Source organism: Ictalurus furcatus, chromosome 16, assembly GCF_023375685.1.
Source record: "Ictalurus furcatus strain D&B chromosome 16, Billie_1.0, whole genome shotgun sequence".
Lineage (NCBI taxonomy): Eukaryota > Metazoa > Chordata > Actinopteri > Siluriformes > Ictaluridae > Ictalurus > Ictalurus furcatus.
In genome coordinates, this window is record NC_071270.1 from 10,691,889 (window position 1) to 10,715,677 (window position 23,789).

The window sequence follows — 23,789 nt, forward strand, 5'->3', positions numbered from 1 at the left end:
AAAATCAGACCCTACCTCACCGAACAGGCTACTGGAAACTGGACTACTGCAACTCACTACTCTCGGGCCTCACGGCCAGCTCCATCAAACCCCTTGAAATGATTCAGAATGCAGCAGCACGCCTCATCTTCAACCAGCCCAAGAGAACCCATGTCACACCCCTCTTCATCTCCCTCCACTGGCTTCCTGTAGCCGCCCGCATCAAATTCAAGGCCTATATTCTCACCTACAAGACCTTGTCTGGAATAGCACCCTCCTACTTCAACTCTCTCCTGAAGTCTTATGTTCCCTCATGCAATCTGCGATCAATCAATGACTGACGCTTAGTAGTACCTACTCAGCATGGCTCAAGGTCCCTTTCAAGAACATTCAAACTGTTCCTCAGTGGTGGAATGAACTTCCAACCTCAATCCAGACCGCAGGATCTCTCACCACCTTCAGAAAACAGTGAAAGACCCACCTCTTCCGTGAACACCTAACCAACCCATTTAAAAAAATAAAAATAAAAATAAAAATTCCTCTGGCACTTACACCTCTACTCTGCACACTTTGCTTCTTCTGGAACTCAATTAACGGATCTTGTATGGTAGCACTACTTGTATTGTTCTCTGCTTGATATATCGCTTTGCTTGTATTTTCTCATTTGAAAGTCGCTTTGGATAAAAGCGTCTGCTAAATGAATAAATGTAAATGTAACAAGGACAACATAACGAGAACATGATGGGAGACTACATTTGCAGGTTGCTTCGTGAAAGTGATTTATAATATAATCATAAATCTCAAAAAACTTCTCACTTCTAAATCTTTTGTGGTCAGTTTTGTATGAGTTTAGTATAAATACAGTCATGTGGAAAAAATAAGTACATCCCATGGAAATTGTTGGCTTTTTTTGACATATTTGGACAAGCAAACATTTGATCATCTTTGAAACAGTGCCTATTAATAAAGTTGATATACTTGAACAAAACCACAAAGAAAATTCAATCATTTTCAATCATTTATTCAACAGAAATATCAATAGATGTGACATACTGGTGTGGAAAAAGTAAGTACAGCCTTAGAAGCTAGTATTGCCCCCTTTAGCAGAAATAACTTCTAAAGGCATTTTGCATAATTGTCCACCAGCCTCTGACATTGGCTTGCTGGAATTTTTTTACCACTCTTCCATGCAATATTCTTTCAGTTGCAAGATGTTTAAGGGTTTTCTTGCATGTATTGCCCATTCAAATCCCCCCACAACATTTCAGTGGGATTCAAATCTGGGCTTTGACTAGGCCATTCCATAACATTTCTTCTTTTTGAGTCATTCCTTGCTAGATTTGCTTAGGATCATTATCCTGTTGAAAGGTTCACTTCTGGTTCAACTTCAACTTTCGGACAGATGGCCTCACATTATCTTCAAGCACTCTTTGATATGATGCAGAATTCATAGTTGAATCAATGAATGCAAGCTGTCCAGTCCCTGAGGCATCCACAGCCTTTTCTCTGAAGGCCTTACAGAACTCATTAGATCTTGGCATGATGACACTACACACTCCAGTAACAAAGGGAACCCTAGACACTATATATGGGAGAGGTATAAATAACACCTGCACTCCCTAAGCAGGTTCTAATCACTGGCACCCTTGAACACTTGATTATAATTTTATGGATTTGAAGGTATGATAAAAGTAGGGGTGTACTTACTTTTTCCATGTGACTGATTTGTTTTTTTGTTCATTTAAATTGTGATTTACTACAAAAATAAAATTTTATGTGTCATTTGATAGAGAATATCACCTTTGTTAATAGGCAGTTTTCAAAGAGGATCAAATGTTTGCTTGTCCAACTATGTCAAAAAAAGCCAACAATTTCCATGGGATGTACTTATTTTTTCACATGACTGTATTTATACTAAAGTCATACAAAACTGACCACAAAAGAATTAGAAGTGAGATTTCTGAGTTTTTTGAGATTTACGATTATATTATAAATCACTTTCATGAAGCAACCCCCAAATGTAGTCTCCCATCATGTTCTCATCATGTACTTATTTTTCTGACTGTACATGTTCATTTTGATACGTTGTTTTTTTCTGACTTCATGTGAAAATTAAAATATATAAATTTCAAAATGTCAGTGTGCTGGTCACAAAAGCAAAGTCTGAAGAGATTAATAGTCATTTTCAATACTTTTGAGGCATAAGCAATTAGACACATAACACATATTCCTAGGAACAAAATTTGTGTTACATAGTGTTATAGGTTATGAAAAATTTACATTTTACTTCCACAATATTAACTCTGCCCAATTACCTGAATGAAATTCCCTCTATTAAATATTTGGAATATTCCAGTCACATGTTGCAACAGAAAGTTGCATCATACAAATTTCCTGAAGATCATGGGAAGAAAAAATGTAGGTTCTCTCATTCGCATTAATTTTTATTCTTTATTTTCAGTGATAGTGATATTGATTGACAAGATCTCTTTGAATGTACAAATCTGGCAGTGGGGCTGTGAATGGAAGGAGGAGTTGTAAAAAATGAGCAGTGAACTGCTGAATGCCAGAAAGAGAGCCAGTGCACATCCAGCCAGCACCTTCCAAGTGGTATAGCATGAACTATGGGGGCAATCTGTAAAACAGATACATTAAAATATTCTCTGATCCTCTGATTAACTTATCCACCATACACCAAATAATAATCCTCAAGGGTAAGAATTTGAGGTAGTCTTCCCTCACTTATATAGCTTAGATTAAAAGAAAAGACTATAATTTTGGTTACTTGTCCTTTTTATCTAGTTATCATTAACACATTTCACGCAGCAGTAGGTGAGATACCTGTTTGTGGCAATACATTTTTGCATTATTTACAAAGAGTGAAAACTTAATATTTTACAGGGAAGGAGTTTTTACTTACTGCTTGCTGTGCTGCATACTGTAACACTAGGTGAATGATTTATCAGACACATAGAGTACACATGTTATAGAAAGAAGCAACCACAGCCGGACCTCCCATTAGGCAAAGGTCTGCAATTGCCTTGAGCCCTGAGCTACCAAAATTATGCTACGCTGCATAAACTTACGGTTAAGAAAGTTTTATTTTTTCATTTCGCTAATTAATTATGTTTTTCTAAAAATCCATATGCTAAAATGCCATCAGAATGCTTAATTTATGAGTGTATCAGGCCCCGCCCCCTCTGCCCCAGTACCCACTACATTGGACTATTCCACAATTTCACTGCATATTTGTGGAAATGATTCAGGAAGAAAGTAGTAACTCATCATGTGTATTGTACAGATAGAGTAAAAATTAAGCAAAGTGCTGAAAAAGGAGAAAGAGGGAGGAAAGCAAAAAGTTTTTATCAAAGCCTGTGAAGTGTTTTAAATTAACATATTTTGCCTATGGCGTGAAGGCAAGTTGTAGTTCTGCAGGCGCTGACAGCTCTAACATTACAGATTATTTTAGATTTGCAGCTAAAGAACAGCAAAGCTGGGACAGGCAGCAGGGTTCATTCTCTCTCTCTCTCGGTTTCTCTCTCTCTCCAAATAAAGCTGAACTTCATGTCACATGATGATAGTGTGCCATTCAGATGTGTATTCATGTTCACTACTACTTCAAATAAATATGTTTAAATATTACCACAATTTAGAAAAAAGAAGAAAATTTTATAAGCTGCTGTCCTACTGTACCATACAATGACTTATTGTTTTTTTCTTGGTTAGTAGTTGTAGTGAAATATTCTTATTTATTAATATAAGCCTAATATCAAGATTAATTTCATAATACTAAAATTAGAAAATAAATGTAATATTATTATTATTATTATTATTATTATTATTATTATTATAGTAGTAATAGTGGTCTATTTGGGGGGTAAAATTATTAGATGTGGATTCATGTTAGTGTTCAAATAAATATGTTTAAATAGCTTTTATGTTTCTGTATTGTGTTATATTTTTATGCTAGTAAGCGGTGTTAAAAATTGGTCTAATCATCAATGAGCCGGTGTATTTTGATGTGGCGTGTTGTGGGATGGGGTGTGGTGGTTCGCTCTGGGCCAGAAAGTCCAGGGCCACTTTTTGGCCCCAGTTCACCCCTGATTATTGCTATCAATGCTGAAAATTTAAATATCGATGTTAAAACACTGAAACGAGGGCCCCATTCCTACATTTTGCCTAGGGCCCCCAAATTACTAAATCCGCCCCTGGTAGCAACACGCTAGCCATGTCATGCTAAATTCTGTTACTGCAACTAAGATAACATGGTGTTGTACCCACTCACTCTAGTGTCTCAAGATACAAACATAAGGCTAGTAAAAAAACATATATATTCCACATATATTTGGTCATTTATCTTTACAGTGAATCAGTAATGATTTCTACAGAAAAGCATGTCTGTTTCTAAATTGTACTGAAGGAACCTGTTAGCTATCTTTCCCTCAAGGATATTATCAAAGATTACAACCATTTTATTTTCAACCAGTGTATTCAATAATTAGAGTTTTATTGTTTGAATGTTTTAAGTGTTAAAATACTTGCTCATGAGGGTTTAACAAATGCTGCTCAGTTAAATTACCACATGGTGCTGAAAACAGCATGCCGGAATAGCATGCCTTAAAAATACAAATTTGCATTGTAAATATACAAATAATATATTTATATATTACTAAAGGCCCAATGCAAATATAAGTAGTGGAATAGGAAAATAACTTACCCTTCCAGGGTTAAATCTGCTGAGCACTTGCAGCAGTCTGGCTATATTGACAATGGTCTCCTCCTCAAGGAAAAAAATCCACAAAGACCTCCAGCAGTAACCTTCAGCCAGACTGAAAAACAAACACTCCACTATGTTTCAATTTTGAAAAACAAACAAACAAACAAGGAATTCAATGTCAAATAGAATGTCTACAGTGATAGGACTGACAAGCTCAATTAAATATTTCAAGCATACTTGGAAAGATGGAAATTATTCTTGAATGGGGAAAGCACAAAAAAAATCTAATCGCAAACAAGCTGTTTTCACCAACTTGACATCTACAGTATATATAAAAAGTGTACATACCTCTGTTAAAATGTCCGGGTTTTGTGACATAAAAAAAAAATTAAACCAAGATAATATTACAACTTTTTCCACCCTCAGTGTGAAATACCAATTCCAAAAGGAATAATAATTCCATAATTCAAAAAGGTATGTTTCATGCAAAAAAAGCACATTACCAAAAGAAAACTATACAGTACCCACGGTGAAGCATGGTGGTGGCTGCATCATGATTTAGGGCTGCTTTTCTTCAGCTTTTCTTCATGAAAAGCTTCAAATACCAGTCAATTTTCAGGTAAAACCTTCAGGTGTCTGTTAATAAGCTAAAGATGAAAATGAATTTCACCTTTCAGTATAACAATTACCCAAAACATACATCCAAATCAACAAAGGAATGGCTTAACCAAAAGAATATCAAAGTTTTTGAATGATCTAGCCAGAGCCCAGACCTGAATCCAACTAAAAATGTGTGGGGTGACCTGAAGCAGGCTATACACAGGAGATGCCCTTACAATTTGATGGCTCTACATTGTTTTTGCAGGAAAGAGTGGGAAAATATTGCAAGATGTGCCATGCTAAGACTCTTACCCCAAAAAAGACTGAGTGGTGTAATAAAATCAAAAGGTGCTTCCACAAAGTGTTAGTTTATGGGTGTGCACACTTGTGCAACCAGGTTATTGTAAGTTTTTTTTTATTTTTCCCTAAAATGTTTCTGATTGTTTTTCACTTAATTTTTATATGCTGTAATTTCACACTGAGGGTGGAAATGGTTCTGACATGTTTTTGATCTTGATTTAATTTTTTTACATTACAAAAACCAGCCATTTTCACAGGGGTGTGTAAACTTTTCAGGTTCACTGTAGGTTTGCCTGTGTCTGTTGCTGTAGAAAGAAGATTTAATGCCTGATATTAAAACATACATATTAAAACATTATTTTAAGTCTGAAATTGCAGGAATGATTGCATTTCATTAGATAAATAAATATTATCTATAGTGAATTAACACTAAGAGAATTCTAACGTCACTCTCCCCTTCCTATGTAGAACCTTTATGTATGTGAAATTGTTTTCTATTAATGTGCTTGTTCACATGTCTGTATCCTTTCCTATGTGGACAAAAATGGTGCTCACCGAGGCAGCACAGGAAGAATCCCCCAGTTTCCATTGTATTCTGATAATTGATGGAGGAGCACAACCTCTGGTGAGCTCTGCAAGAGAAACCTGCTGATGAGACCTTTAATTTCCTTGGAGAATAGCCATTTTTATCACAATACTACATGTTAAAAAGTAGGCAGTCTGGAAGGCAGTCAATGTGTAGTTTGTTTACTTACATTTTATTACTATATACAGTCAGGTCCATAATTATTTGACTAAGTTATTGTTATTGTTATGGTACATGTAAGAAGGTAAAAGGTCTAGAGTTGATTCCAAGTGTCATTTTTGCATTAAAGCTGAAAGTCTGAGTTAATATTCATTGTTTAATTTCAATTCCAATATACTACAGTGCTGTGAAAAATATTTGCCCCGTCCTGATTTCTTATTTTTTTGTGTATATCTCATACTAAATAGATTCATAGAACTATAGGTTCATAGGAAGCTGGCCTTGCAAGTTCATAGCCTCACTAAACAATATAACAAATTAGTGTTAAATTAGCAAGAGCTATCATGGCAAGTCATTAATGCTGCCCTTGCTTAATTTAGCTTTGACATATCCATCTGAACAAATGAATCAGGGTACTTCACATGAATCAATTCATAAACCTAACCTTACATCAAGAAATAGGATTTTAGAATGTTACATCTGGCAGGTGTCATGTATCAAGAAACTCTGGATAGCAGGGAGGCAGAGCGACGTCCTCAGCCGAGCAGGGAGGGAGAGCGACGTCCTCAGCCGAGCAGGACGGCAGAGCGACGTCCTCAGCCGAACAGGACGGCTGAGCGACGACCTCAGCCGAACAGGACGGCTGAGCGACGTCCACAGCCGAACAGGGAGGCTGAGCGACGACCTCAGCCGTCCTGTTCGGCTGAGGTCTTCGCTCAGCCGTCCTGCTCGGCTGAGGACGTCGCTCTGCCGTCCTGCTCGGCTGAGGACGTCGCTCTGCCTCCCTGCTCGGCTGAGGACGTCGCTCTGCCTCCCTGCTCGGCTGAGGACGTCGCTCTGCCTCCCTGCTCGGCTGAGGACGTCGCTCTGCCTCCCTGCTCGGCTGAGGACGTCGCTCTGCCTCCCTGCTCGGCTGAGGTCGTCGCTCTGCCTCCCTGCTCGGCTGAGGTCGTCGCTCCTTTTCTTTGCTGCGCTCAGTATGTCGCTCCCCCTTCCTGCTCCACGGAGGACATCGTTCCCCCCTCATGCTCCGCGGAGAGCATCGTTCCTCCCTCTTGCCTCGCGGAGAACCTCGCTCCCCCCTTGAGTCTCATGGAGAACCTCGCTCCCCTCTCCTGTCCCATGGAGGACGTCGCCCCGCTTTCGTGCTCTGCCGAGGACGTTGCCCCGCTCTCATGTTCTGCCGAGGAAGTATCTCTGCCTCCCTGTGCCGTTGTGGAAGCCGCTCGGCCTCCTGGTTTTGCTGGGGACATTTTGCCCAGGGGGCCAGGACCACCAGATGGAGGACGTATAATTTTGGGTGCTCCGGGAGTAGCGCCCTTGGGGGAGGGTTCTGTCATGTATCAAGAAACTCTGGACTCCACTTCCCATCAGCCACTGCAATGCACTAGCTGTCACAAGACCACCTGCACCTGACTCACGTTTTGTTAATGAGCACTCATGTGTATATATAGTCCTTGTCTGCACTGTTTGCTTGTCTTTCGTTGTCCTAGACTCTTGTCGTTTATGTCTCGGTGTTTTGTTTCATGCCACAGTGTTATACCAAGTTGTCTTAGTGTCTTTGTCTTATAGTACGTTTGTTTAAATGTCATTATCTGCACTTGCTTCTGGCTCAACCTCGATTCGTGACAGCAGGTATAAAATGATAATATTTGGTTTTTAAATGACGTTTGAAGACTCGCACTCTGTATAAATGACCTCTGCATTACAGCGCATAAAGGTGTTGTTCTGATTGCCCAATCGTAATAATGACTCAAAATGGTTACACAGCCTCCAGCCAAAAGTAATGCAGCCAAGCATTCAATCAATAAACAGAGTGCCAGATTAATCATTATTATTAAAAAAAAATGTCACTGTCTTTCACAATTGCTGTCAAGGCGTTTAGGGCATGCGGCAGGTGCTTAAAAAATCTAGAGCAGGGTCTAATATAAACCAGATATAGGAAAAAAAAAAAAAGGTGATCTAACTTAATCTTTGGTATAGATAACCTACTAATGACAAAACTTTTTGCAAAAACTCTCATGGTAGGCTTGAGCCAGTTGACAATTCTACAGATATAATGTGGATAATTATTTTTCCATTCACAGAAAAACTGTGCCTGTCATGGTTAATGTCGAGATGATCAATTACTCCATTCTTTGTTTTGAACAGCATAGCTAGGCGGAACAACCATATAACTGAACTACTGAACTAAGTGTTATGACGTCTGCAACAATGTGAACCAGAAGTAATCAAATTATAATTCATCAAAGGGCATTAGTACATTTTACAAATGGATTTTAAATGTTTTATTTATTTATTAGAAGAGAGTGCTTTGTGGGAAATAAGCATATTCCAGAAGTAGCTACAAGCACATGCAGATCACCTCCCACATCCAGACAGTCTCAGGGATTTTACAGTGCTTTGAGAGGTTAAAGCATCCATCATCCATGCTTATTTGGATGTATTCCCATTCCCATAGTATTCTCTCTCACTGCATTTGGCAAAGACTAGCTTTGTTTGGTTTTAACACTAGCTACTGCTGTTTGCAGCTGAAAATAAATTCTGCAGATTACATTTTAGGGTGCAGAGTGTGATGGCTGTGATTAAAACTAAACAAAACCATGGAATAGTGATTTATGATAAAGATTAACTGGATCTACCGGCTCTTGGTCCAAAAGGTGTGCTCTTCTCTGCTCTGCCCTTTCAATGTGGTAGGAGTTCTTCTGACTCTGAATCACAAATACAACTTCTCTTAGTTCTAAAACAGAGAAAGAGAGAGAGAGGTTTAACCAACCTTTATTGTAGCATTAAAAAGTAATTACTCCAAACTCTATCATATCAGAATTACTTTGCTTTAACATTAAAACATTTTTTAAAACACACACACACACACACACACACCTCTTTAAACATTAAACACCAAGTCATCTTCAAAAAAAATTAAATCTCAGGGAAAAAACTCCACATTGTTTATAAGTTTGTAATAAGAAAACTAACCTTGCAGCCACTAAACTCTAACAGCCCCTCAGGATCTGTGGAGGCAAGCTGTAGATCTTGATTTTTCCGTGTTATTCAAATTGCTAACTTTGCTGTTCCTATCATGTAATTCAACAAACACACTTTCCGTCTACTTGAATATCTATATTTAAGTCCCCCATTGAACAGTTTGTCAGAGAACTCCTCCTCAAATCTCTGGAACCAGGAATTAAGCAGTTTAAAAAGATCAGTTAATCTTGAACATTTTAAAAACAAATGCTCCAAATCCTTATCTTGTTGACAAATTTTACATTCCCCACCCACTGCTGTACTCAGGTGCGCCACATGTCTGTCTATAGCTATGGCCCCGTGGACAAGCCTCCACTGTAGTTCAGCCATCCACTTTTCTATGAGCGGCTTATACAGAGCTCTCCACCTGTCCCTCACGAGGAAGTCTGGTCTTAACAAATCGATGCTCTTTGCTGTCTCAGAGAATTCAAATGCAGAACTTTGACCGTAATGTAGTTCAGTGCCTTCTTGGATGTAAACTCAAAGTCTACCAATTGAGGGGTTTTGAAAGATAAAATGGAACAGGCAGATTCTTCCTCTTGTTCCTCACTAATATCTAGAGAAATCCTAAATTTGGGAAAGTCCTGCTCATCACCTTTACCCCGTAGATGTCTTCTTACAACAACGTTCCTGTAGCTGCTTAGTAACACAGCAAAGTTTTCAGCCTTCAACTTTGAAATAAGACGTGTTGACCATAATCCTGTTACCACTTTAAGGGTCTCCACTGGTCTCCATCCATTCTTATGCAAGGGCCCCCCCCAGCTTTGTGACTCCATTCCTTAAAAGACATGTACGTACACTTATTGAGGACAACAGTCTAGTTTGAATAATTGGATTAATCAATAAGGGTTCTTCGAAAGCCCAATCCCCTCGCTCGTTTACAGTACTTTCCACTTTTAAAATGATCTTCCAGGCTTGTATCAATTACCTATAAAATGGTGTGATCTCAGACAGGCTCACCTCATCACTTTTTAATAAAAATATATGTTTGTCAAGTCCAAGGTTACCTGCTCTGTGTAGGATTAGACATGCAGTTTGTATCCATGCCAAATTGTTATGGTAGAGCAGTCTCTGTACCGATTGTAATCTGAAGGCTCAGATGCGGCTCCTAATATCCACCAAGCCTTGACCTCCTTCTTGAATTGGTAGAGAAAGTGTTGAAGCCCATATCCAATGCTGTCCACTCCAGAAGAAACCTACAATTGTTCTCTGTACTTTACGAATCAGTTCATCAGGTGGTTCCATGACAATTACCTTATGTCATAAAATGGAAGCAGCCAGAACTCTGCCTCTGTACTCCAATTGTGGTAATAGCCATTTCCAATTAGACAATCGAGCTGACACCTTTTCCAGCAATCCATCCCAATTTTTGGTTTGAAACCGATCATTTCCAAGAAAAACCTGCAACACTTTTAACCCCTCTATTCCCCATCTCAGGAGCCTTTTCCACTCCATTGCCCAATAATAAAACCTTCACTTTTTCAAGTGAAGGTTTCATTTCGCCCAATTAACTTTAGCTGTGGAGGCTTTTTCATACTGCTTAATACTTGCATTTAAAGATTCACCATCATTCTGTTCAGAAATGAAAACTGTTATATCATCAGCATATGCTGATAGATACACTTTAAAACTTTTTCCTGCACCAGACTCTATTTAGTTCTTTCCTAAGCTTACACAAAAGAAGTTCAATAGCCAAACTATACAGCTGTCCTGACAAAGGACAACCCTGCCTAATCCCTCTTGAAACATGTATCAGAACACTTGGTCCTCCACCCACTTTAAGCATTAAAGATACATTGTTATACAGCAATCTAATAAAAGATATTAATTTATCGCCAAAACCAAAACCTCCCAACACTTTAAAAAGATAATTATGATCAACCCTGTTGAATGCTTTCTCTTGATCTATTGAAAGAACACCCAAGTTATAATCATCAAGTTAGAGCCGATAACATCACGTATTAAAAGGAGATTGTCCATAATTGACCTTTCTGGAATACAGTATGTCTGATCCTTCTGAATCAACAAACTTAAGTAACCTTTAAGTCTGTTTGCCAAACATTTTGACAATATCTTGTAGTTCAAACAGCGCAAAGAAACTAGCCTCCAATTTTTTAGGGAAAGAACTGCACAGTGACAGCTGACTGGAAGAATCTTACTCTTGAGACATTCCAGTAATACTTCGTGGTAATCTTTCCTTTCTTTTGGTAAAACTCAGCTGGTAACCCATCTATTCCTGGAGAATGTCCAGTAGATAGCTATTTCATTGCCTCAGTTAGATCTTGGAATGTAATTTCACCATAAGGCCTGTTGTTGATCAGGCCCCAGCTGTGGTAAACTTTAAGTAAATCAACAGCACTTTCAGGATCGCAGTTCTCAGCGTTGTATAGCATAGAGTAAAAACCCACTGCTAGTTCACTCATTTCCAGTGTGTCTGTTGTTATTGTTCCATTAAGATGGCAAAGATAATGCATCAGCTTCTGAGGGACAGTCTTTCTTTCCAGATTAAAGAAAAATTTACTTGGAGCAAATTCCTGACTTTATTAAAGCTCCATTTACCTGCTCCAACAAAACAGACCCAAGCTCATCTTTCCTCTTGTTTAAAACATCACTCTTTGCAATCGTATTATTAACAAAATCTCTTTCTAGCTTATCGATGTCCTTTTGTAGTTTTTGCATAGTTGACTTCATCCTTGCAGTACTGGTACTGCTTTGACAAAAACCTTTGTACTTTGCCTACATCCCACCACTGGCTAAGACTTAAAAAAAAAAAAAAAAAAAAAAAAAAAAACCTTTTTCTATTTCCAATTTTCCCACAACACTTTAAAACTCTTACAAAATAGAGCATCCTGTAGCAATTTAACGTTAAAGTGCCAAAAGTACCTGGGCTGTAGCATACGTTTCATATTAAAATCAATGGTAACCATATGATCATCTGAAAAACCATTGGGAAAAATAGAAGCATTCATTACTCTATTGTTCCATAGTCTGCCTATATGTAATCTATCTAATCTTGCCCCACTAAGCTTATTATACACTATGTTCAACCATATATATTGTCTTACTCCTATATTTCTCTTTCTCCATATATCTATTACTTCTAATTCTTTAACCATTTTGAAGAGAACCACAGTAGATTGGCCATGAGGCTCCTCTCCATTCCTATCAACTACAAAATCTGTAGTACAGTTCCAGTCTCCTCTTAAAATTATAGTCATTTTAGCTGAAATTTTGAAGAGCATTTTTCATAAAAACTTTCACTCCTTCTGCCCCATATTTGGAGCATAAATATTTACGATTACAAAAACAAAACCTCCATACTCAATTTTTGTTAACAAAACCCTGCCTTTTTCAATCTCCTCAATAGCCACAATTTTTATATTCATACTTTTAGAGAAGAAAATGGACTGCACTGGTGTTTGATACAGGATTAAATACAAATTTTCCCTCCTACCACTTTCCCCACTCCATCTCATTTTTGCTGTCTATATGTGTTTCTTGTAAGAACATAATATTTGTTTTATTTATTTATTTATTTATTTATAAAAAAAAATTATTATTTAAATAAAAAAAAAATTTGTCCTGTCTCTACCCCCATTTCTATTTAGAGAGCCTACTCTCAAGCACTCCATAGAGGAAAAGAAAAGAAAAATGAGTAAAGACAGTGAAAGAGAAAACACCCAGTGTAATTTGTTCATTTATTTGAAATAGGAGCTTTATTTATTCGCACTTTCGTTAACATTTTCCTCAGTCTAAACCTTTTTTTTTTTTACTTAAAGCCTCGTAACTTGCCGTACTTTGTAGCCCTACCACTGAGGCCATAAATTTCTCTACATCTGGGGAAAAAAAATTTCACGGTCTTCCCAAATGTTGCATCCAGAAAATAACTCCTGCAAAGTGTATATGTCTTCGACTTGCGATCCAACTTCCGAGATATCAGAAAATATCATCATCCTCTCTCGCATCTTCATCGTTCCACCCTTCAGAAGAATTTGACAACAACTGGGTTTGTTCCACATTATCTTGTTCACATTTATTTTCATTTATTCGGTCATTTCCAGTTCCATCTGCTCTTACAGTATTTTCACCAGCATGTACATTTCAGTAATCATTTCTTCATTCCTTATACTATCTTCACTTAACTCTGTGTCATGTTCACCACTGTTTTTGTCACCTGAAATTATTCATCAGAGTTAAATTGATTAAATTCAGAAGCTGCACTTGAAACTGATATTGACTTTGCTACATTACTCCCCATAACTCCAGTACTACCAGCTTTATGTGGGCAAGCAAAATGTTTATGGCCTAAATCACCACATTCAAAACATTTCATATTACCTGTGCTGGCGTAAATCATGTATCCCCTTCAAGCCATACACGAAAAGACACATCCAACTCAGGTTCATTCAAAAACATCATAGCCTGTCTTCTAAAAGACATCGCGTGCTTTAAAGCCGAGTTTTTACACCCAAGTGGAATCATTTTGATTGCACTTGCAAACTTGCCAAAACATGCAAGCCCCTTCTCAATTTCTTCATTTTTGATGAATGGAGGTACATTGGAAACAATAACTTTAGTCATAGGAGTAACAAGCAGTGAAACAAAAACAGAAACACCACGAGGTTACCCAAAACCACTACTTATTAGACAATTACCTAGATTTTCCTCTTTTACGAAAATCACTACAGCTTTATTCATCGTTGAAGCCCAACAAATATTTTCATATCCAGTCTGATCCCCCACTGCTACCAATGCATCTTCCACCTTCACGCCGGGTTCAGGTACACACCTGACACCATGACGGAGCAAGCGAGGCAGTATACCCTCTTGTGGAAGGGGGGGTGTATAACTATACCAATTGGTATATAACTATACCAATAAAAACAGCTTTTGCATCAAAGCAAATGGATAATTATTGGATGCACGTTTACTTAAAGCGCACCTATTATGGTTTTGAAACATGCCTAATTTTGTTTTAGAGGTCACATACAATAGATTTGCATGCATCCAAGGTCATAAAACACTTTAATGAACTCATAATTTAAATTGCAGCATTACCTGTTTTTCCCCAGTGTCACAAATGACTCATTAAATGATCTGTTCTAAAGGATTCATTCTTAACTCCTCCTTCAAGAGAACATACTCTGCTCTGATTGGTCAGATGTCCCAGTCTGCTGTGATTGGTCTACCGCTGTTAGCGTGTGTCGAAAAGGAAACGACCATTACCATAACGAGTTTCAGCGCTCCTTCTGTTCGCAAGCAGCCATTGAAGACCAGAGGTGAGGTTTTTGTTACAAACCTATGTAGGTTTATACAGCCAGTCTAGAATTACTAACAACTTGTTTCAGCTGATCAGAATCAGTTCCTTCTTTTGGGAGTCAATAACTCCATTTGTTGCGCTTTGATTTTTTAAACTTTGCAGATGTTTTTACATTCACAAACAGCTATATAACATACTACATGAAAGGTAATATCTGAAAAACCATAATAGGTGCACTTTAATAAAGTCTACGTGGTCCACAGTAGACAGATGTCTGTTAAAAAGCCCCTCATCAAACACTTAGGTCACTACAAGAAAAAGGCAAGACATCGTTTCCTGTGCAGGAAAGACTGAAAGTCTGCAGGGCAACTGTTAATGTTCCCTGTTGTAAATGTTCACTGTTTTTAAATGTTTTGTCATTACATCATCATGAGTCTAATATTCTCCCTCAATATTAAGAGCTCTCTGTTTCACTTGTAAAACTCACCTATGACTTGGTTAACAGGGCCATGTATGTTGAGTGTTTTCTGTGGAAACAGAAAGAAGAATGAAGGTTACATGCCAAGTGCCTAAAAAAACCTTGTTAAGACTGGAAGGCATCTTAATGATTAACATCATTATGCACAGTAAGATATATTTAACTAGACTTCTAAGACTACTAGCACAGAACGTTTAGTACTGAATTAAACTCCTGGTTCTAAGTTCACTCTGATGGTGCTCATTTGTGTCCAGCTGGACTTAAATGAACACCCCTGTGTGCTCCTGTTTAAGTGAGACTCACTGGCAAGTACCAGGATTCATGTGTACTTAATGTTCTTGTCAATCATTTAAAGAAATGGCCACGTCCCTTAATACAAGTCTTAGAAAAAGTTTCCCCTTCAGTTCTGTTTTAGAAAAAAAGTACCCTAAAGGAATAAATCATTGCTTATGAGACGATAGATCTGAATTTTTGCTTTCTTTTCCTGCTGTTCACATCTAGATGTATTAAACCACTTAAACATGGCACGTTTTATTTGCCTGTGAAGACTGCATTTGTTGTTAAAAATGATGAACCAACATGAAGACCAGAGAACTGTCTATGGGAGAAAAGCAAGCCATATTGAAGCTGACAAAAGAGGGAAACTCAATCAGAGCCACTATACAAGCATTGGGCATAGCCAATACAAAATTTGCACTGTCCTGAAAAAGAAAGAAACCACTGGTGTACTAACAACCAAACATCAAACATGTCAGTTAATGACAAACATTATGAGAGCTGTAAAGAAAAACCTAAAAACAACAGTGACACCAACAACCTTCTCAGGGCAGGGATGAAGGTATCACAATCCACCATTCGAAGAAGACTTCGAGAGCAGAAATAGTATAGAAGCCATACCACAAGATGTAAACCACTTATCAACAGAATCAGAAAGCCAGATTGGAATTTGCAAAGAAATACAGAGATAAGCCAGAAAAATTCTGGAACTAAGATTGACCTCTACCAAAGTGATGGAAAGGCCAAAGTGTGAAGAAAGAAAGGATCTGCTCATGATCTAAAACATACAAGCTCATTGGTCAAGCATGGTGGAGGTATTGTCATGGCTTGGGCTTGCATGGCTGCTTCTGGAACAGGCTCACTAATCTTTATTGATGATGTAACTCATGAAGGTAACAGCAGAATGATTTCTCAAATCTACAGGAACAGTCTGTCTGCTAATTTACAGAGAAATGCATCCAGTCTAATTGGGAGGAGCTTCATCATGCACTAAAACAATGACCCAAAACACCCTGCCAACTCAACAAAGGACTTCATCGGGGGGAAAGCTGAAGAGTTTAGACTGGCCCAGTCAATCACCAGACATTAAAGAAAATTGAGCCACATTTCACCTCCTGAAACCCCCCAAAACAAACAATTAAAAGAATCTGTGGTACACGCCTGTAAAAGCATCACAAAATAATGCAACCGTTGGTGATGTCAGTGATTTGCTGGCTTGATGCAGTTATTGTAAGCAAAGGATATGCAACCAAATATTAAATGTTATTTTCTTTAAAACTATCTCTTCCAATACTTTTGCTCACCTAAAAATTGGGTGGTCTGCCATGAACGGTGCCATGTTTTAAGTTTTTTAACATACTCTGAAATTCTGAAATCTATTAAATCTGTGAAAGACAGAAGCAAAATTGATGCCAAGGTAAATAGTTATTTTTGGTTAGTTAGTTGGTAAGTTGCCATCTAATCAGAAATTCCACTATCACTTTGCAGCTCTTAATGTAACAGTGTTGTAACCTACATAATAAAGTAGTTTAGAAATAATAATGCTAATAATTTAGAGGCAAGGATGCACCCATGCCTGCCTTCTGTATTCATTCCGAATTTCTCTGACAAAAATCTGACAACCCCAAAGACACACAGGCCGTAACTCCCTCATAGAATTGCTGCAGGATATGGTATTCCAGAACTCCAGCAAATTTGTTGGGCAGCTGTACTTTTACAGGATGCTCCACTATCATTCTATATTTACTGTATCACAGGCCTGTGATTGGTCTATGAAGGCAGTGAACAGATTTTGATGTTCTGATAGGTGTCTTATGGTGAAGACCATATCCACAGTGCTTCTGTCATAATGAGACCTACAATGGGATTCTAGCATCAGGTCTCCAGATATACTGCAAACAAGCCTGTATAAAAGCATCTAGATTAGCACTTTCCCTGCTGTTCATTAACCAACCAGTCCTCCAAATCTCCTTAATAAACAGATGAATAGCTGATGATAGATGTCTTGATAGGTGTCTTCTTGTTCTTAAGGCTCACCAGAACCTGTATGGCTTTATTGAATGAGAATAGAATAGTCTTTGTCTATTGGCAGATAATTTTGCTCATTATAAGCATTTATTTCTAGAAAGAAGCAAAATTATGTGTCAATATAATAAAAAATTAAACATTAAATTAGTAGAAATGTCTAGAAATAGCTTTAATAATCATATATTGGGTTTATTGTAATCTTATAATAGCAAATATTAGCTAACTAACCATATTCAAGATATTTTCACTTGCTAAGATGCCATTTTTGCAGTGTTTCTGATTTTACAGGTGCCATTGCAAAGCATTTAGACCTTTAGATTCAACAACATTATAAAAACTATGAATGTCTCCAAGATCTGCACACCTGCAGCCTTGTCTTTCTAGGCAGGTTATTCAGAGCTCATAATGTGCTCATTTTCTTTCTGCAGTGTCTTCTAGTGGATCATGGTAGTGGGTGCTGGAATATCTAAGCTCCCAGTATGGGCTTTATGAAGCGCATCCAGATAATTATGGTTTTCTGGAGTGCATACTATTCCTTGTACATACAGGTAGTATGTACAGTAGGAAATAATTTTTTTGTATTTTCACATTTGGAGGTTAAAGCTAAAGTGGATGGCAAGGATGTGGTCTTTAAGGTAGTCAAAAATGCTTTAGGATTAATTGTAGACGAATTATGTAGACATAACATAGCATAGAATTTCTGTTCTGAGTCAAGTTAATCTGCCACAGCCGGTAACTATAGATTTTGATGTAAAATATTAATATTAAATTTATTCATGTTTTATTAACTGACATACAATCACACACCACTTTATTAAGCACACTGTGTTCTGTGGGTGGAAACTCCTTGTTTATGAGCAAGGTCAGAGATGAATGGCCAGGAAGGCTACAGTAACGCATATTACCACTCTTTACAACAGAAAGGCCTCTCACAACACGTCGAACCTTGACGGCTACAACAGCAGAAGACCACATCGAGTTCCACCCCTATCAGCCAAGAACAGGTATCTCAGGCTACAGTGGTACACAGACTCACTGAAACTGGACAGTTTAAAATTGGAAAAACATCACCTCATCTTTCATCCACATGATTGTATGCACTGCGCTGCTGTTACATGATTGGATAATTAAATGAATAAGCAAGTGTACAGGTGTTCTATTAAAGTGGCCAGTAACTGTGAGAGTGTAGTTGTATCAGACTGGCACAATTATGCTTTCCGGCAAACTGTCAATTAGCAAAAAGCCTTACCACTGCTCATGGGGATGTCACAGCTGGTGACTTCAGTCTACAAATATCTCACAACTTATTTTGGATGTATACTGTTAAAGGAAGGGGAGCATGGTGGAACAGCAAGTTTTTGCCCCCTCACAGCTCCAGGGTCATCAGTTGGATCCTGAGCTTGGGTTACTTTCTGTGTGGAGTGTTCTGTGAAGGTCAGTTTCCTTTCACCTCCCAAAACATTACAGTAGGTGGATTGGCTACACTAAATTGCCTGCAGGGCTGGATTGGTAATGGCATCTGGCAGCGTAAACCCAATCACAATGTGCCACCGATGGAGCGATGAAGTACCTTGCTTCGCCTATATAAATATCACTTCACCCCCTCCACCCTTCTTCTCCATCTCTCAAAATGGACAGACCAAAGCGCAAAGATGGTGCTGAAAAGCTCCAGGATAAGAAGCTTAAACTTTTGGAGGCAGATGCCGCCAAATGTGCAAAGATTACTGACATGTTTACTGTAGGGGCTGCTGCAGTAGCCTCTACTTCGTCTGCAATGCAATGCCAAAGTTTGTGCAGCAGCATAATCAAGTAAAAAAGCAGATGGTGAACCATGAAGAACAGGCTTGTTCTGCTGTCAGATGATGAGGGCCAGAGGGACAGGCAGGAGGAGGAGGAGAAGAGGGTAGTTGAATCAGTAAGGATAACAGAGACTCGCAGGGAGGGAAGAGGGAGGTAACCTGTCCTAATGTTTGTGTGTGTGTGTGTGTGTGTGTGTGTGTGTGTGTGTGTGTGTGTGTGCATGCATGCCATGCCATAAAAATGATGACTGTTAATTAAATTCCACTGAAGTAATTGCTTGTATTTAGGCTACTCAGTCAGCCAGCGCAACAGAAGCTATTTAGCATTGTTTTTGTAGATAGCCTACTGGTTAATTTCCTCAAACAGTCACTTTGACTGATTATTATAACACATTAACCAGCTAATACTTTTGTCGTCGTTGCATTGGCTAAGCTCACATTGCCATGAGTGACTTCTGCAAAATAGGTCTGTACAACACCTCTACTGTGGTACAACACAGAGTGTATGTGTGTGTGTTTTGAACGACAGTGCATATATATGGGTGGTGTCCGACTGTACCGATTCTGGGTCGTAGTGGTGGGCCACCTGGACCAAAAATGCCAGCCCTGATTGCCTGCAGGTGTGAATGTTAATGCATGATGCCTTGATGTACAGTACTTGCATCTCAGTCACAGTGCATCCCTGCCTTGCACCTGGGATAGGCTCTGGGTCCACTGACCAGAATAAAGAGGATACTGAAGATGAATGAATGAATAAACTGGTAAAGGTATATGAGATTTATTTCTTGAGTAGAAGCAACAAAAAATAGCTAATGTTGAATTGGTTAAAACCAAATTCAGTACCCTAGGTTTTAAGCTAACTGCTGGGCTAAATTACAACATTTTATTGTCTAAAAAACTGTTTTCTCTGACTATTTCTTCTGTATCTAATTAACAGTAACAACGACTGCGCTAATGAAAAGAGCAGAAACGCAGCCCCGAGTCCGGCGGTTTGTTCTCACTTGAGAGCCACCTGCTGTCTCTTCATGACCGCAGCTGAAAGGTGGAACTGCAGGAACACAAACAGGGAAATTATGTTCAGTAAAGCGTGCAGTCAGGGTTCTCCATGACAAACAGCAGCATAAATGATGCGAATACGAGCGAAGACAACTCCAGCTACTGAATCCGCATATGGAACCTATAGGTTAGCTTAGCCGTCTTTACTCACCAAAGGACAGTAGAAAGCAAAACAAAAATCTGACACGTCCCACGGTTTCGTGTTTAGTCATGGCAAAAATATTCACAGGTTATTAAAAACGCGCATTACAATAGCACTGTACATCATATTAAACACTCCAAAGTCGTGCTTTCTGAATTAGCATTACTGATTCTCTTTATTTCTAAATAGTGAACAAGTAGCGCCCACTAGCGGTCAGCCGTGCACGAACTATATGGTCATTAGGAATATTAATAATTAGGACTATTACTCTATGTGAACACTGGAGGAAGTATTAAATAAGATATCCGTCAATATTCAATTACTCTTGATTATCAGCTTACTGATAACAAAGAAAAAGCTTTTCATAACACTGCTGTAAAAAGTGTTAAATGTCGTTTGCTTTTATGCTTTTAAACTACTTTTCTACGTCATACTTATTTTGTCTTGTATTTGTCATTGCTCTTGGATGTAATTTTGTTTGTTTTCTTTGGTCCCTGCTGAAAAAAAAAACACTAATAGAATCCATTACATAAATTCTAATGGTTTCCATTACAAATACCATTATAACCCATCAGGTAACCATTAAACCATTACCATTTTTGGTCCTTAATGGTATCCACTAGACATTACATGCCACCAATAGAAGGCAACAAATTACCAGTAGAGACCCACAGGGACCATTACAGTTCCCATTAAAAACAATACAATTCCCATTTTAACCATTAAAACCATTATAAATTCTATGAGGGTTTCTGTTGGGTTTTATTTTTCAGCAGGAGTTTGTTATTATAAGCTATTATACTATAAAGCATTTAGGATTATTTAAAATGTATAAAATAATACATTATTGTTATTTTTTAGTAGTAATAGTACTATAGTAGTAGTAGCAGTAGATTGATGGGCATGAAATTAAATGGGAGGGTTAAAAGCTAATCAGTTGCTTGACAATAAATCTATTAGGGTTGTGCAATGCATATATTATATCATGTGTCTTCAGTCGCATAATAAATGGGGCAAACTATTACATACACTTAAAGGTAGATAGGCAGCTGCATTCATGATTTGTAATTTTTATAGGTGTTTCAAGTTGCTTATGCCCCACTGGCCTCCAAATACCAAACATGCTAAACAGAAACACTGTAACCCTTTCATTCAAACCAAAAAACACCAAACTTATGGTTCTGTAATCTGTCATTTAATGTAATTTGCACTTTGATTGGGCAATGTGAGCTTAGTCTTTCTACCTTTAGTTTCTTACGGGGGGTAAATAATTCACCTCATTCACATGCATATTTCACCGGACAACTCACATACACCTTTGTCAGAAACATGGTCTGAAAAATTCAGGGGATTTCACTATTCACTATTCACTATTCAGTATTCACTATTCACTATTCACTATGTAATTACCTGCCATTACCTGTCACTGGTACATTACATGAATTTCAGTGTGGTCTTTCAGTGTGGACTCGCTTGGTTTTACAAAATGAGACAAAAGGGACAAAAGGTCTGGCAATAATTATAGCTTTAACTTTTTATTTTTTTACTTTGACAGCTATAAATTTTACCAATACTTCATGTGAGAGTTGCAAGGTTTCCATTTTGCACAACAAGGCATCCAAAATATGACATGAACTCCTATCATCCTCTCCCAGGCTCCAACTATGTGCCATGAGTGGGGAAAATTGAAACGACTTGACATGAATGGTCCAGTGAAATGACACTGTCCATGGTCCAAAGACATCCAAGCCAGCATGTATAAACTGTGGTGCTACCTTTTGCCTCCTACAAACCACAGTCCAGCAGAACAAAGAGCACTTTTGGTAAAGTGACAACCTTTCTGAGTAACTTGTTCATGGTATTGGACTGGGATAACATAGATGTAATGAGTCTTAGGGATGATAGGTGTTTATCTACCCAGCATATGTCCACTGAACAAATGCAACAGCCAATTCTAACCAACCCATCTACATCGACTACCTACAAGGTTAAACTTTTGGAGTAAACTATATTTGGGAATTTCAGCACCCATGGAAAGGCATCTGATTCCTTTGTTTATTACTTCTACTTGTATTATGTTAATGATTGTCACTTTTGCTTCTGTGAATTCACCTCTAGTGTATGATATGTTGTCTGAAAAAGATTTGGAGAAGTTTGATTGTGGCTTGTGTGAGTGACTTCCAACTGGAGAATCAGTCAAATCTATGTGAACCAAGCTTAGTTCTAGTTACAGTATCTCACAAAAGTGAGTACACCCCTCACATTTTTGTAAATATTTGATTATATCTTTTCATGTGACAACACTGAAGAAATGTCACTTTGCTACAATGTAAAGTAGTGAGTATACAGCTTGTATAACAGTGTAAATTTGCTGTCCCCTCAAAATAACTCAACACACAGCCATTAATGTCTAAACCGCTGGCAACAGAAGTGAGTACACCCCTAAGTGAAAATGTCCAAATTGGGCCCAATTAGCCATTTTCCCTCCCCGGTGTCATGTGACTTGATAGTGTTACAAGGTCTCAGGTGTGAATGGGGAGCAGGTGTGTTAAATTTGGTTTCATCGCTCTCACACTCCCTTGTACTGGTCACTGGAAGTTCAACATGGCACCTCATGACAAAGAACTCTCTGAGCAACTGAAAAAAAGAATTGTTGCTCTACATAAAGATGGCCTAGGCTATAAGAAGATTGCCAAGACCCTGACACTGAGCTGCTGCACGGTGGCCAAGACCATACAGCAGTTTAACAGGACAGGTTCCACTCAGAACAGGCCTCGCCATGGTCGACCAAAGAAGTTGAGTGCACGTGCTCAGCGTCATATCCAGAGGTTGTCTTTGGGAAATAGACATATGAGTGCTGCCAGCATTGCTGCAGAGGTTGAAGGGGTGGGGGGTCAGCCTGTCAGTGCTCAGACCATATGCCGCACACTGCATCAAATTGGTCTGCATGGTCCCAGAAGGAAGACTCTTCTAAAGATGATGCACAAGAAAGCCCGCAAACAGTTTGCTGAAGATAAGCAGACTAAGGACATGGATTACTGGAACCATGTCCTGTGGTCTGATGAGACCAAGATAAACTTATTTGGTTCAGATGGTGTCAAGCGTGTGTGGAGGCAACCAGGTGAGGAGTACAAAGACAAGTGTGTCTTGCCTACAGTCAAGCATGGTGGTGGGAGTGTCATGGTCTGGGGCTGCATGAGTGTTGCCGGCACTGGGGAGCTACAGTTCATTGTGGGAACCATGAATGCCAACATGTACTGTGACATACTGAATCAGAGCATGATCCCCTCCCTTCGGAGAAGCATGATAACGAATCCAAACACACCTTCAAGACGACCACTGCCTTGCTAAAGAAGCTGAGGGTGAGGGTGTTGGACTGACC

The 23,789-nt window shown here is 38.6% G+C and overlaps 1 protein-coding gene across 1 annotated transcript in view; it reads right to left on the reverse strand.

Moving 5' to 3' along the window:
• Positions 1 to 20,894, reverse strand: part of b3glctb (beta 3-glucosyltransferase b) — a 54,280-nt gene extending 33,386 nt beyond the window's left edge. The window contains exons 1-6 of the mRNA XM_053645532.1: positions 20,417 to 20,894; positions 20,211 to 20,257; positions 15,116 to 15,155; positions 8,988 to 9,081; positions 6,152 to 6,244; positions 4,697 to 4,808 (exon numbers count right to left, since the gene is read on the reverse strand). Coding sequence (XP_053501507.1) covers positions 4,697 to 4,808; positions 6,152 to 6,244; positions 8,988 to 9,081; positions 15,116 to 15,155; positions 20,211 to 20,257; positions 20,417 to 20,477 — 447 coding nt within the window. The 5' untranslated portion in view covers positions 20,478 to 20,894. The remainder of the gene's footprint in view (positions 1 to 4,696; positions 4,809 to 6,151; positions 6,245 to 8,987; positions 9,082 to 15,115; positions 15,156 to 20,210; positions 20,258 to 20,416) is intronic.
• Positions 20,895 to 23,789: the final 2,895 nt, after the last annotated feature.